Below are 15,250 nucleotides of genomic sequence, written 5' to 3'. Positions count from 1 at the left end.
AAAAATAAAACAATGGTTTCTTAACTTTGATTTTTCATGCCAGGAAACCGTATCATCATGGGTAAAAACCATGTGTTTCGTTTTAACCACCCGGAGCAAGCACGGGCTGAGCGGGAGAAGACTCCTTCTGCTGAGACCCCTTCTGAGCCTGTGGACTGGACATTTGCCCAGAGAGAGCTTCTGGAAAAACAAGGAATTGATATGAAACAGGAGATGGAGAAAAGGTAATATACAAATGTGATGTGGCCACTTCACATCACTTCTTTTAAACATGTAGTGGTAGCACTTATGAAGCTCAGTGATTTCACCGTGTGATCTTCTCCTCTCTCGTTTTCTTTTCCTCCAGGCTACAGGAAATGGAGATCCTGTACAAAAAGGAGAAAGAAGAAGCAGACCTTCTCTTGGAGCAGCAGAGACTGGTAGGAGTCCATCCTGAATGCTCTGTTAGGAAAGGGCGGCTTGCTCTCATGCCTTCCCTGCCCCACAGATGAGCACGCCCCACATGGCTCACCCAGCTCTCACTGACACCACATTCTGTTCTCTAATTTAACGGAGAACAAGCTCACAGCTTCTGGTAGCCTTAGTCTGAAAAACTGTCCATAAAGGTACTGTTTTGTGCCTTTTATGTCTTCAAGTCAAACCTTCTGTCAAAACCAAGTGCTATGGTGGGAGTTTTTCTGGTAGCCTTTGCTTCTCGACAGGGGTTTTTGAGTATGCATCAGTGGCGGTTCTTCTAGTAATAATTACTCTACATATTGAATTTGGTGGGTGTTTGCCTTGGTTTTGTTTCTGATCACCTGATAGTACTAATTCTCTGCTCTTCGGCTGACCTGGGGGTTGTTCTCGTGCTGGGCAGACTTTTTTTTTTAGTTAAACTGTGTCTAAAAGTGTTGCCGCACAGTCGCATGTGTTAATCCTTTCCTGTTCCCCTGCATGGAGTCTGCATCCTAAATAAGGGTCCCTGTGGCATGTGGGATGACAGTGGAAGCAGGGGCTATACAGCCAACCCAGACAGGAGAGAGAAGCCTGGTTTCTCTGGGTGAGCAGCTGAGAAGTCGGTTTAAGGTCGCATCTTATAATACTAATAATGGTTGTAGTATTTTATGATGTTAATTGGTTTTCCAAGTTTGGTAGAAACTGAATCTCATGAATAAATAAGTTGATTCATTAGTTAGATTTTCATTTTTAAAGCCATCCAATTTTGGTTAACAAAGCCCTTGTTTTAAGAAACTTCTTGGCATTCATTTGATATGTAAGGAAAAGGTATAAAAAACCTTTGGGTACTATGGGTGCAACTTAGGAATTTCCCAATTTTTAAGATTCACGAACTTCTTTTAAGATAAGGGGATATTAGAATAAAATACAGCATATGAAACACCTCATGTAAGCTACAGCCTTATGGCCATGCTGTGCTTTGGAGAAGAGAAGCTGTTGCTGATGAGCCACAAAAGCCAAGGGCATAAGCAAAAGCAGCCTTTTCCAGGGCAAGTCAGTTCTCAGGCTTGGCAGTGGGTTAACCTGTTTGTTACCTTGGAAATTATAATAAAGCCCCAAAAAGAATGGATTGTAAGAATAAATCAGGTATTTAGGGCAAGATACTAGCAGTGTTATGTAGAGAGGCTCTTTGGGAGGCCTAGTTGGCGGTGGAAAGTTAGTAAAAACAGGAAGATTTAGCCACAGTGTGATAGGGGCTGAAAGGTTTACGACGTGTAAAGGAGCCTTTTGTCTTAATAATGTAGTATAATCTAATAACACGCCTTTGATGATCTGTGAGAGATCAAACGAGGACAGGCATAATTAAGCTGCAGTTATTATTAACAATAGTGCCTTGTAATTGTATAGTGCTTTATAATTTACAGAGAGCTTTCACATCCTCTTTTTTTTTAATTCCTGAAACAACAATTTAGTAGATGTGTATATACATAAAATGAGTAATATTATCTCCAGTTTATATTACCTCCAGTTGAGGACACCAAGGCTAAAAATATGCTGTCTTGCCCACTCTTAAAACCTGTTAAGTCATGGATCCGAGGCTTAAACTTGGGTCTTCTGACTTACTTCACTGTTCTGTTTAATAGAATAGTGCTTATCAACCACCTAGGAGTCTTGTTAAAATGCAGGTCCTGATTCAGTAGGGCTGGGATGGGACCTGAGGTTCTGCACTCTAACCAGCTCCCTGAGGATGCCCATGCTGCTTGCTGGTCCTGGGACCAACTGTTGAGTAACTAGGTGGGAAATAATGATGGCTGGTGCTCTCCGTAACCAAGAGCTGATGATCATTCTGTGCTCTGAAGCAAAAAGGGAAAGTAAATGTCTCTAAGACGTATTTAATTTCCAGGGGACACACTTAGTCTGCAAGTAATCAGGTTCTGGTTGTCATTTGTTCTGTGTCTCTCAAAGCAAGCTAGGATCTCAAGAGCAGATCCTTAAAGCAAGGAGGTTGCTTTCCTCCCACAAGCCCGACTCTGTATTCCATGTAAATTTCTTGCCTCTAGAGGAATTGATTTCTAATGCTTTCGCCTGAAGAATATCCAGCAGTAACAATACTGAATGAAAGAGAAATGTATTTTTATGATCCTATATTGGTCAACCAACAGATATATTTCAAATGCGCCCTATGAATAAACATTAATAGGATACAAAATATTCAGTAAATATTTTAAAATATTTATTATATGTAATTATTTTTGCATAACAGCACTAAAAAACAAGCGTTTTCTCTTACAGTAGCTCCCCATATGTGTCACATTGTTACATTCTCTTGTAGTTAGTGCCCTATTGCACACCTGGTCTTTTCTGTGCTTGCTTTTTTACACATGCATTTTGGGTATCTTATCTTCTTTTACTTATATAAGCTTCTTGCAGAGTCTCTTCAGGAGGCCTACTTTGCGTTTGGTATTTAAGGAAAACAGAAGGATCTTTTAGTGACATGTGAATTGGCCAGACCTGAGGAGTTTTTCCAACATTCTAATAAATGAATCTAAGTATCTTCCCTTTTGTTTTTTTGACATGAGATAGAATTTACATCTTGGCATAAAAGCTTTGCGTACAGACTTTGTAGTATGATGGTCAGTATTGAGGGGGCATGTTTGAGCCATATGGAGAACACAGCCTACAGGGTCGATATGACTGTATTTAAGAGTATGGCCACTTGATTTAATATTCTTTTGGATTTATGTCGACTCTCATGTATTTATGTTTTATTTTGGAGTTTAAAGACTTTTACCTCTCAATCATGATAATAAAATAATGATTAGAATATTTGTTATTTCTGAATTAGGTAGTATTCACTTTATCCTTAAGCAATTTTAAAAGGAAAAGGAGCCAGGAAAAAAGTGATAGTTGTCACTTATGTGGGAAGAATCAGAGTTTGTGTTTTATAAAACTCAGTTTCTACGTATTTGCAAGAAAACCATTTTATCACATAAGATTAGCCATTCTGATTTTTTTTTTAAACTAACTATGAAAAAAAGTAGTCTAGAATCTGTAAATTTAGCTTTATCTGCTTTTTGTTGCCAAATTTTCAAATAGGTGGGGGTTATAAATTGGTTTAGTATTCAGTTACAGACCAGTACAAATCAGTAGCAACCACTTCCAATTCAGAGGCTAAATTATTGTTGTTGCTAAAGGTTACTTTTTGTCCCTAGAAGGTAACTGTACATGGAAATTTTGGTATAGAAAGCAAGATACTGTTTATCAGTTTTGATTTTTAAGTCTTTATTAGAGATAATTTTGGTAATTACAGCCAAGTAAAGGTGACTATGAAATAAGGGTATTTTCAGTTACTGGGCTATCTTGAACTATTCTAGCGAGTAGTGTCTTTTCTCAGGGACTTTTACTTCCCGAATAGCAATTCTTTCTTAATCCTGATCATCAGAAGGGACTGTAATCCATCATTGCTTTCATCCAGACCTCTCTTATCTATCAATCAAGATCTGCTTGTGTTAGTTAAGAATAATGGGCTTTTATCTAGCCGGTTATTATCTAGAATCAGGCTGCAATTTTAGGCCTAAGTGAAAGGTTTTGAAAAAGTAGTGGTGCAAAGATAGCCAGAAAGAAAGTTAGAGAAAACATTTTAAAGTGGATCCATTTCACATAAACAGTAAAATCTTCGTGTTTTACGTGTTGATAAGAAGAGTTGTTACTTGAAGTGATATTTCTTAAATAGCTAGAAATGCCATGGGTTTTCATAGAAAACATCTCTAAGTTGTATTTATTAAAATATTACTTGGGGAATCTTAAATGATGTCTAATAAAAGTATATTTGCCTGGCTTAATTTATGTTCTAGAAGTTTGTTTCTTAAAATTTTGGAGGTGAGGTATTTATTGACTCAAGTGTGGAAAACAAAATAGCAGACGCACTGTAAGGACCCTTTCGTGCTTTCTTGTTCTCTGGATAACACCTCTAATTGTGTAAGTGAAGTGGGTCATTTTGACATGACACAGGAAAATAGCAAATCCAGTATGTGCTCATGGAAAGACTAGTTTCAAAACCCTCTTGTCTTCTAGAAAAAGTTTGGTTGACGAGACACTCAGAGGGTCCGCTGAGCAAGGTTCTGAGGATTAACATCATCCTTGTTTGCTTCTTTTTCTACTTTCTCGTCTTCTAACTTTTTTCTAGGGCTGCTCTTTTTAGTAAAGCTAAACAACACGTGGCGTCCTACAGCCTTACTAACCTTTGTTAATCCGCCTGCTCGTCACACCTTGTATGGCATCTGTGCTCACTCATGGGGAAAGAGTTTCTGGAAGAAGCATCAGCAATAACCAAGGCAAATGTGGGGAAGTGGCTGCATGGGTGTTAGCATGAATGGGGTGTAGGTTTTACTTCATTTTCTTGAGACAGTGGATATGTGATTTTATACCATTTTGTTAATAGCTTCATATATCCTTTGAGGGGAGAGAATCACTCACAGCGTCAGTCTCCCTAAGAAATTTGCTTGTAGATTTTATCACTTACGCCAGAAAGTGAAAATTTGGATTAGTGTTACTAAACAAACAAACTAATCTTTATATTAATAATAATCTACATATGCTTATGTTTTAATAGACTTGTACATTGTTTAGGGTCTTGCTTTTTATAGGGGTTGGTTTTGTTTTTAAATTTGGTTAAGGCTTTTTGCTTTTTCTTCTATTTGATTTTCGTTTTTTACATTTTAATTTTGGTTATTTTGGGGCCATTTTTTGGTTTTGTTTTCCAAAGGACGCGGATTCTGATAGCGGGGATGATTCTGACAAGAGGTCCTGTGAAGAGAGCTGGAAACTGATTACTTCTCTGAGAGAAAAGCTACCTCCCAGCAAGTTGCAAACCATTGTTAAAAAGTGTGGCCTCCCCAGCAGTGGGAAGAAACGAGAACCTATTAAAATGTATCAAATACCCCAAAGAAGGCGCCTGAGTAAAGATTCCAAGTGGGTCACCATCTCAGATCTTAAGATTCAGGCTGTAAAAGAGATTTGCTATGAGGTTGCTCTCAACGATTTTAGGCACAGTCGGCAGGAGATTGAGGCCCTGGCCATTGTTAAGATGAAAGAGCTTTGTGCCATGTATGGGAAGAAAGATCCTAATGAGCGGGACTCCTGGAGGGCAGTGGCCAGGGATGTCTGGGACACTGTTGGTGTAGGGGACGAGAAGATTGAAGATATGATGGCCAGTAGTAAAGGTGGAACTGACGTAGACGACCTCAAGGTTCATATAGACAAGCTGGAAGACATTTTGCAAGAAGTCAAAAAGCAAAATAACATGAAAGATGAGGAGATAAAAGTCTTAAGAAATAAAATGCTCAAAATGGAAAAAGTCTTGCCACTGATTGGATCTCAGGAACAGAAAACCCAAGGAAACCACAAAGCAAAGGAACCTGTTGGTGCTGGTGTCGGTAGCAATTCTGAGAATGATGTAAATAAAGGAGACAGTGGAGAACTTGGGAAAGAAGAACGTGTTTCCCAGCTGATGAATGGGGATCCAGCTTTCAGACGTGGACGTCTGCGTTGGATGAGACAAGAGCAAATCCGGTTTAAGAACCTGCAACAGCAGGAGATAACAAAGCAGCTTCGTCGGCAGAACGTACCTCATAGGTTCATCCCTCCTGAGAATCGGAAGCCCCGGTTCCCCTTTAAGAGCAACCCTAAACACAGAAACTCTTGGAGTCCTGGGACACATATCATCATAACAGAAGATGAGGTTATAGAGCTTAGAATTCCGAAAGATGAAGATGGAAGGAAAGGAAATAAGGAGGAGACCCAAGAAAAGTGTGGTAGGGCAGCTTCTAAGGATCCCCAGTTACCCTGGGGCTCTCAGGGCGCTCGAAGTCAAGATCACATCCAAGTTAGCAAGCAGCATATTAATAATCAACAACAGCCACCTCAGTTACGCTGGAGAAGCAATTCTCTCAATAATGGCCAACCGAAAAGCATGCGCTGCCAGGCATCTGCCTCCTCAGAGTCGTTAAACTCCCACACTGGTCACCCCACTGCTGATCTGCAGACTTTCCAGGCGAAGCGCCATATGCATCAACACCGTCAGTCTTACTGTAATTACAACACTGGAGGTCAGTTAGAGGGCAGTGCAGCCAATTCTTATCAGAGGCAGACTGACAAACCCAACCACTGTAGCCAGTTTGTAACACCTCCCCGGATGAGGCGACAGTTCTCGGCACCCAATCTCAAAGCTGGTCGAGAAACCACAGTATAAATTACTGGACAGGCTTGAAATCCTGGTGGAGGAAACAAGCGGTGGTAGCTCAATTTGGTTCTAGCCTTGGCCTTGAGTTCCTACTATTTACATTATTATTTGAATGTTGTGTTCCTATAGATATTAACTGATTTTAATATTGTCAAAACATAAAACACTGGTGAATGTTTCAACACCTCCCTTTTGTTTGTATACCATAATGGGCAGTTTCTGGAATTTTGAACAAAACACTGAGACCTCCCTTTTTTTCCTGAGACTTTCCTCCTTTCTTGGTGCCTAGATAATATACTTACATAGACTGGTCTTGTTTTGGTGTAAGTTTATTATGTTTTTATAATGCCTATAAATTGATCTGATAACCAGAAAGACCTGCCTCTTGGTTTTTGCAGACATTCAAAGGGGGGAATTTGATATGTAGAATGAAATGTCTGTTATTTCCCCATAAGTGTTAGACATTAGTTTAAAAATAACAACATGCAACTCTGTGGACACAGCTTTGGATATCTCATCCATGTGTGTTCCTTTTTTAAAATATAATTGGACTTTTCATAAGCCAAAACTAAATGTCTTCGGACATACTTTCTAGTACACAGCTCAGCATCTTCCACAGAACTTCCACATCTTACTCTTCTATATGTTACATAGAAGTGATTCAGTAGGGGTTTTTTCTGTTGACTGTATCAGTATATGTATGAAATTTGTCAAAATATTGAAATCTTTAAATTGGCACCATACCTGGATTTCTGTCTGTGGTTTGCATTTTGAAATTTAAAGTATCATTTCTCTCACACACACTGAACTATTCACCAAAATCATGCCAACAGAAATACCAGCAGAATACCTGTGTACTCTGAGCAGTATATATATACATTTATAGGGAGGTTATTTAGTGGAGAGAGGAAAGAGGTGAGACCTGGGGAGAAGGCTACATACAGCGTATGGCTGTGTGCTGCATATCTTCAGTAGATGATGAAATAATGAAATGGGCTAACTTTGGTTAGCCTGTTAGAATAAAGGAGATGGTGTGGAATGAACTATTTGGCTACCAGTAGTAATGCTCACAGACACAAGCAAGCAAAGAGAAGTCCTGATGAACATTTATTGTATCAATACCTCATTTACTGTGTTGTGGTCTCAGTTTGCCTCTCTGGAGAATCCACTAAAAAAGATGAATTTTAATGGGAAGAAAAGAATCATTTTCTACATCTCTTGAACTTGTCAGAAACTTTCTTAAGAGACTGTGTGAAGAGCCAGCGACATCTGCAATTGCCTGACTTCACGTTGTTGAAGATTCCCAAGTTACACTAAGTCCTCTATGGAACACTAGTTTTCCAGATGGCGTGAAAGATTGCAGCCAAGATAGCAATTAGCATTCAAAGAAGCCTTAAAGATTGTGATTACATAGTTTTTTTTTCTCTGTGTGTGGGCACTATGCTTTATTAGAACATACTATTTTTAATCATAGTATTTTTTCTTTGCTTCTAAGAAAATGCTTTCTTAATGCTCAGAAAGTTGCTTCCAATTAACTTTGGGGGGATATTTTTGCTTTTGTAGTTAGAAGAGTCCTAGTCTTCAGTTGAGTTTCATGGCAGATGAGGCATGGGTGAATCATGTTTGTGACAGTTGGCTAATTGAGATTATACTCTCCTGTACCTTGGGGTTTGAATGTACTTAATAGGCTTTTCAGATTGGTCACTTCATTGTATCTTGTGTAAACCGTTTTGTCCCGTATTCTGCTTAGAAGTAGGTACGTTAACTAGTGATTTCTTATGAAAAATTCATTTTCTAATATTAGCAATAATGATAATTACTCAGCTTTCACTTCTGGAGCTAAAGTGGGTTCTTATTTTCCCCTTACTTAAGAAAACTTAGGGATAGGTCTATATATGTTCACTTTTATTGTGGCCTTTTCATCTCATGGGCAGGTATCTCCCTTTACGACTAAATGATGGGAGTGAGTTTCACCTGGTGACCAGGTGCTACTGTAGAATGAAAAGTAACACAATATTTTCAACACTTGCAAGTAATTTAATATTTGCAAATATGGGTTGTGATAAGCACTGTACCCAAACTGGTGCTCTAACGAATTAGGTTTGTGTTTATGCTTCATCTGCTGGTCCAGGAGCCCTTAATTTCAGATGACCGGGACGAAATGAACTAAGGTTCAATTGGTTGCCACACATGTCCCTGAATTCATGCATTTGAGGGGGCACATGGTTGTCTTAGGAAATAAATTTTGTTTTTAAAACGATTTCATTGACTTGTTTTACTGTGTAACTAGTGCCATGCTTTTTTGTGAGCTTTTGGTATAGCCTGTATTGCCGTTTGTTTTTTAATTTGACAGTATCTCTCTCTAAGCTTAAATACAACAAGACCAAAGAGAAATGGTCATCATTAAACCATTATTATATTATTGAAGTATTCCTAGTTATTATCAAAGCTAAATGGAAAAAAAAGTGTTTTTGCTATTGAAATTCTATAGTGATCTGACAATAATGGAAACGTAGAAGAGTCCTAGTTAATTGACGTAACTTCACAAGCCAAAATGGTATTCCTTGGAGAATCAAAGACATTCTGCTTGTAAGTTTAAACCAGAGGGTTTTTCCTTTATATTTGCTTCTAATTCTTTGTAGTGCTTGGAATTGTTTCTTTCACTAGCAATGCAATGAAGTATTGTTTATTCCACTGAAGTGACTTGAAGTGGCCTCTTGTGAGTTAGGTTCAGGTTAATGCTGAAAAACACACACAAAATAACAAAACACAGAGTTTACCACACCGATGTCTGCATTAAAGACTCTTAGACTACAGGAAGTTATGTAGATTTCCTCTGGTCAGCTGCTGTACCCCTGTGCCTTGCTGGTCCTTTGTAGACTTGCCTTAATGATTAGTACAAAAGACTGGGAGGAGGGGAAGCTGCCATGTGCTGGTGAACCTTAATGAAGATGCCCTCTGAGGCACAATGAAAGCAAGCACTTGTTCTGTACTGTCAGAGCCCGTTTTGGCCTTATGAGCAGTTTTCATAATTGTCCAGTTATGTCATCTTTCAGATTTTATAATCTGCTCTAGATACTTAGTTTGAAACACTCCAAGTTGTGAAATGTATTGTTTTCCTCCCATCATTACTGTAAAATCTTGTTCATGAACAATGGATTTCTCCTTCAATTTCTTTTTTTTTTTAAATGGTTGAAGAATGTCTTTGAGTGTAAGATCTACCTTATTAGAAAAGGAGAGTTTGTAATGTTAAAAAAATAAAGTCCTCATTCAATAAAAGCGGAAATCTTTTAAGAGTGTGATTTCTCTCTGACGTGGGTGGAGGGAAAAGAGAAACAGGGTGATGTGAATAGGCCTGATCTTGACTTAGTTTATTGCTTTGGCTTTTGAAGGTGATTGCAAACCAAGTCTTTTTTTTTTTAATTTGTACATGAACTTGATAAGCTTAAACTTTTGCTTTTGTTACCCTTTTCTATTTATTAAAATTCTATCTTAAATGGCATCATTAACCTCTACTTTATGCTACATTTTATTTAAAATTTTTCTAGTATAAGATGAATGAGGGGATAGCAAATATCACTTTCTGATTTCTTTGAGTTTACCTTAAACTAGGTTTTAAGGGTTTTTTTATTACTCTTGATACGAAGTTTTTAAAAATGAAAAGGCATACTTCCTTTCACATGGGTAGGAACTAAATTTCTGAAAAGCTTCGAGTAACTGTTTAGCTCTTCTTTTTTTTGCTTTAACCACTGCTTTTCTGCACCCAGAGTATTGGTGTTTTCCTAGAGGTGAAACAGTACAGAGTAGAAGATTTTTCTGGAGTGGACCATCAGTCTTATTGAACAATTGGACATGACATTTTTATATTGAAAAACACAATCATGCATTGTGATTAAAAAAAAACAAACCTGCAGGAGGTTTTTTCCTTATGAGTTTTTAAAATGAAATTTGGAGCTTAAGAAAAATGTTATGCTTGGATTGATTTGTTGCATGCCTCATTTTCTTTCCCTTCAGGTATTTTGTATTTTTTTGCTATTGGAGAAACTGATGGAAAAGTTACCAAGACCCAGCCACTGCTAGAGCGACACAGATGATTCCAGTGCAGTATGATCTGTGTAGTGATAGTTGCGTGCACAGGGTGAGAATGGGGAGAGCAGGAAAAGGTTTTCGAAGGAGCAAGCCCTGAGCCAAGAGCAGAGTCCCAGTGTACAACCGGCAATTTATCCAAATGACCAAGTGAAGAATGGCAGGGGAAGGGAGGAAGCATGTCAGGTCCAGGGAACTGGGAGTAGGTTGGGGTGGTCAGAACACCGGCTGTGTTGGGAGAGAAACGGTAAGAGGTAAGGGCAGCCGGGTGGACAGGGCCAAATCCTGGCATGTTAAGGAGTTGGGATTTTTTTTTTAACAAAATACCTTTTATTATTAATTATACAAAATCAAAACTCCAAGCAAGTCCTGCTTATAAGATCCGCTGACATATATTAAAATAACACTATATAATTAGTTTTCTTTAAAACTGAGTTAGTATATCATTTGTCTTTACTAATACCAAAAATAACCACAACCACAGTAATACTTGATAGCATTTTGATGGCTGATAATCCCTTCATTTCAGACAGCATCCAGTTAAAATATCAGTATAGCTTTCATTCATCAAAGAAAATATTTTATTCAAGTTCCCCAAACAAATTTGAGGAATTACAATGGGTTTGAATTGAAGAAAAAGGCCCAGTTAAAATAAGGAAAGCGTTTTCATCTGATGGAAGCTGAAATCAGTGTATACATTCTAATCAAAGATCTGTCCCAGGTGGCATTTGTCAACTTCTTAAAAGTGTACCAGGCCAAAGCCTTCACACCTTCACTGCTTTTACTTTGCTTTGCACCTTCCCTTTCTCTCGCTTTGCTTCAGCCTTTCCTTTGCCTCTGGTTCATCCATATGGGGCGCTGTCCATGCTCGTTTCTACAAGACTCTGTTTCTCTCAATATCAGTCTCCATTTTCATGTCATCTTTTTCATCTTTCCATACACTGGATTTTCTCTTCCAAATGTTTGGGAACCCCTACAGTTGCTCTCTCGCGAACATCTTTCATTAAAACATCAGTATCTACTTTAAGATTACTATTAAGTCTGCTAAGCTCCTTTGGGGCATTCTTTTCTCTTTCCAGCATGCATCTTCCTTTTCTACTTACTCCAAAGATTTTCATCATATTTTATCTGAAATGGTTCACCACTCACAGTCCACATGCTCACCACCAGGAGCTGGGGTTTTATCTTAAATGCTTTGGGAAGCTACCAAATGATTGTATACAGGGAGACTGCATTATTAGATTCACCATTTAGAACTGGCCAAAGTTTAGGTTGGGAGGAGGCAAGTTCAGAGGCCAGTACTCAAGTTGAGAAGTCACAGTATGAACTAAATGAGAAACTGCGCTTTCCAAACACAGGCAGGGAGAAAGGAGAGGCTCTGGTAGATTATTTGCAGGTAGGAACAACAGGTCAGTTCATGGGTGGGATAAACCCTGTGCATACAACCCATGAGCTGATGAAGGCTCTTGCTTGGATCATGGTCGGAAAGTAAAGTAGACGAGACCAAGATGGGACTAAGAGATTGGGAGAAAATAGGAGCTACTTAGGTCTAAGAAGAGGTGTGGGACCCCTAGAAGGATAGATCTGAGATTGTGTCTGCACAGTGCTACTGGTGGTGTGCAAATTGAGGTACTGACACAAACTGGGTCATCGATGTTTCCTGGCTATTGCGTGCTAATCTGCCATTAAAAGAAGGCAATATTAGCAAAAGGAGCCACACCTTGAATGTAAAAAAGCAGCCTAACCAGAAAACCCAGAACAGTGACGTTGATTTTACCTTAAATGACACCTCCTTCAGAGATGCCCTAATTGTGGCACCATCATCTCACACCAAGTGTATTGCAGTAGCCTCCTCACTTGTCTCTTTGCTTCTGTTCTTGACCCATATAACCCATTGTTCACATAGCAACAAGCATCCTCTTTTTAAAACAAAAATCGTATCATATCAAGGGCCTCCATTGGCTTCCCATTGCACTTTAAAATCTGAACTTACTTTATTTTTATTAAATGTATTGGGATAACATCAGTTAATAACATTATATAAATTTCAGGTGTACAACTTTCTAATACAACATTTGTATACTCTATTGTGTGTTTACCACTTGAAGCCTAGTCTCCTTCTGTCACCATATATTTGATCTCCTTTCCCCTGTTTGTCTTCCCCCCAACTCCCCTTTCCCCTCTGGTTACCACCAATCCGTTGTCTGTATCTGTGTAAAATCTGAACTTCTTACCGTAGCCTACAAGGCTTTTCATGTTTTGGCTTATTGCCTGTCTCTGAGTTCATCACTTATCATTCTCATATTGTAAGCACTTTGGACTTTTGTTCCTTCAACATGCCAAGTTCTCACCTCAGGGCTTTTGCACTTCCTCAGGACTGGAACCCTTTCTCATCATGCTTAACTTCTCTTTCAGATCTGTGCTCATGTACCACGTGCCACTTTTAATTCCCTGTTTTAAATTTAAAACTCACTGTTTTGAATTTCATTGATTTGAGAGAGAGAGAGGAAGGGGGGAGAGAGAGAGAGAGAGAAACATTGATTTGTTGTTCCACTTATCATTGGCTGATTCTTGTATGTGTCCTGACTGGAGATCCAGCCCACAATCTTGGCGTATCAGGACGACTCTCTAACCAACTGAGCTACCCGGCCAGGGCAACTCTCACTCTTTTAATACTGATAACCTAAAGTTGTCTCTGTACTTGTTTGGTTCTCCGTGAGAACGTAAACTCACCTGGAATGCTGTCTGGTTTGCTTCATCACCCATCCGAGTGACCCAGAAGAGTGGTTCTCAAACTGTAGTGTACATCAGAACTCCCAAGGGGGCTTATGAGAACACAGATTGATGGGGCCTGATTATTTGCATTTCTGTTAGTTCCCAGGTGATGCAGATTCTGCTGGATCAACAACCACCTTTGAGAACCGGTGGTCTCAAACAGGAATTCTCAAGCTTTTTGTAAAGGGCTATTTAGTAACTAGTTTAGGCTTGTGGGCCCCTTTGTTGCAAACACAACTCTATTGTTGTGGCAGAAAAGCAGCCATCGACAACAAGCAAAGGAATGGACTTGACTGTGTTCTGATAAAACTATGTTTACAAAACATAGGGCTGGATTTGGCTCTGGCCATAGTATACTGGCCCCTGGTCTAGAAGATGGTCACTTTAGAGGATCAGTACATGACTGTGTCTGAGCTGGAAGACAGATGGGAGTGATTCAGTGGTGAGTGACCTGGTGAAGTTCACAGAGTTGTGGGGGAGACAGCCATTAGACAGTGACACCAATAGTTATACAGTACATTTGTGGCAAATGACAGGGTGGACAATACAGGGTGCCCTGAAAGTTTACGGCAAGGAGCCTCAGGGAATGTAAGGCGGCCTTTCCTTGGCTCTCAACTGATGACCTTTTGTTTCACTGAGAAAAAGAAGCAATCGGGATGTACACCTGAAACTAATGTAATATTGTATGTCAACTGTAATTGAAAAATGATTTTAAAAAAGCAATCAGAAGACACCTTCCTTTTCTTCCCACTTCTAGTTCTGCAGGCATTCATACTCATACTTGGCCTTGCTCCTGTCTTAGCCCAGCCCTTGTTTCTACATCCCATCTGTCACCTTCTCAAGGACTTACTGTACATTTACCCCTTCTATTTTACATCATTTTCTCTACTGGATTATTCTTGTCACACACGTGCGTGGTTTCATTTCACCAGTTTCCAAAAGTCCCACGTTCCTGTGAGCTGTCACTCTGTTTCTCTGTTTCTTTTTATAGAAATTCTCCTTGAGAGAGTTTTCTGTATTTTCAGCTCGTCCACCTCCCTTGTTTCTTTATGTTGTGTCTTCTTCCTGTTCTTGCTTGAACTCACTCTAGTCAGACTCTTGTTCCCACCTTACCACTCTTACCAGGGTCCAAAGATAGTCACAGTGACAATTTCAGGGGTGTTTTCTCAGTCCTTGTCTTCCTAAGTCTGCCTGGCATTTGCCACAGTTGCCTGCTCCTTCCTTGGGACACTATTCACTTGGCTGCTCACTTTCCTCTGGCCCCACTGGCTGCTCCTTCATGGTCTCTGTGGTCACAGACATTGGCTATATCTGTACCTGTCTGTCCTCTCATGTATTTCTGTGGCTTTTCCTTTCATGCTCACACAGATGAGGGTGAAGATAACTCACGTGTATTGAGCCAATAAACTTTTGCCCTGCATTAGCTCATTGAATCCTCAGAGTGTCCTCTCTGTCAAGTAGGTATTGTCATCCCATCTTACATTCCCACAGTCACACACTGCTGAGTGGGGGTCCACGCCCTGTCTCAGGCAGGCAGTCTGTCTGCAGACCACTGCCCTGCCTCCTTCTGCTGACTCTCAGATGTACTATCCAGCCTGGACCTCTGCCCTGACCTCCAGACACAGACACAACTATGACCTGACATCCATGCAGCTAAGAGACACAACTATGACCTGACATCCATGCAGCTAACTGGCATCTCACATTTAAACT

General features: G+C 39.6%; 1 protein-coding gene across 8 annotated transcripts in view; it reads left to right on the top strand.

The window, feature by feature from the left end:
- The window catches only part of KIF1B (kinesin family member 1B), a 125,256-nt gene that overhangs the window by 63,638 nt on the left and 46,368 nt on the right, over positions 1-15,250 (top strand). For 7 of the 8 annotated variants that reach the window (XM_081146117.1, XM_081146116.1, XM_081146114.1 and 4 more), the window contains 2 exons: positions 44-224; positions 347-419. In XM_081146117.1, the coding sequence (XP_081002243.1) occupies positions 44-224; positions 347-419 (254 nt within the window). Of the gene's footprint in view, positions 1-43; positions 225-346; positions 420-5,200; positions 9,969-15,250 lie in introns of those variants that run through there. The other variant, XM_081146120.1, reaches the window with a different exon arrangement.

Source organism: Miniopterus schreibersii (assembly GCF_964146895.1).
Source record: "Miniopterus schreibersii genome assembly, chromosome: 8".
NCBI lineage: Eukaryota > Metazoa > Chordata > Mammalia > Chiroptera > Miniopteridae > Miniopterus > Miniopterus schreibersii.
This window is presented reverse-complemented; position numbering and strand designations above follow the sequence as displayed.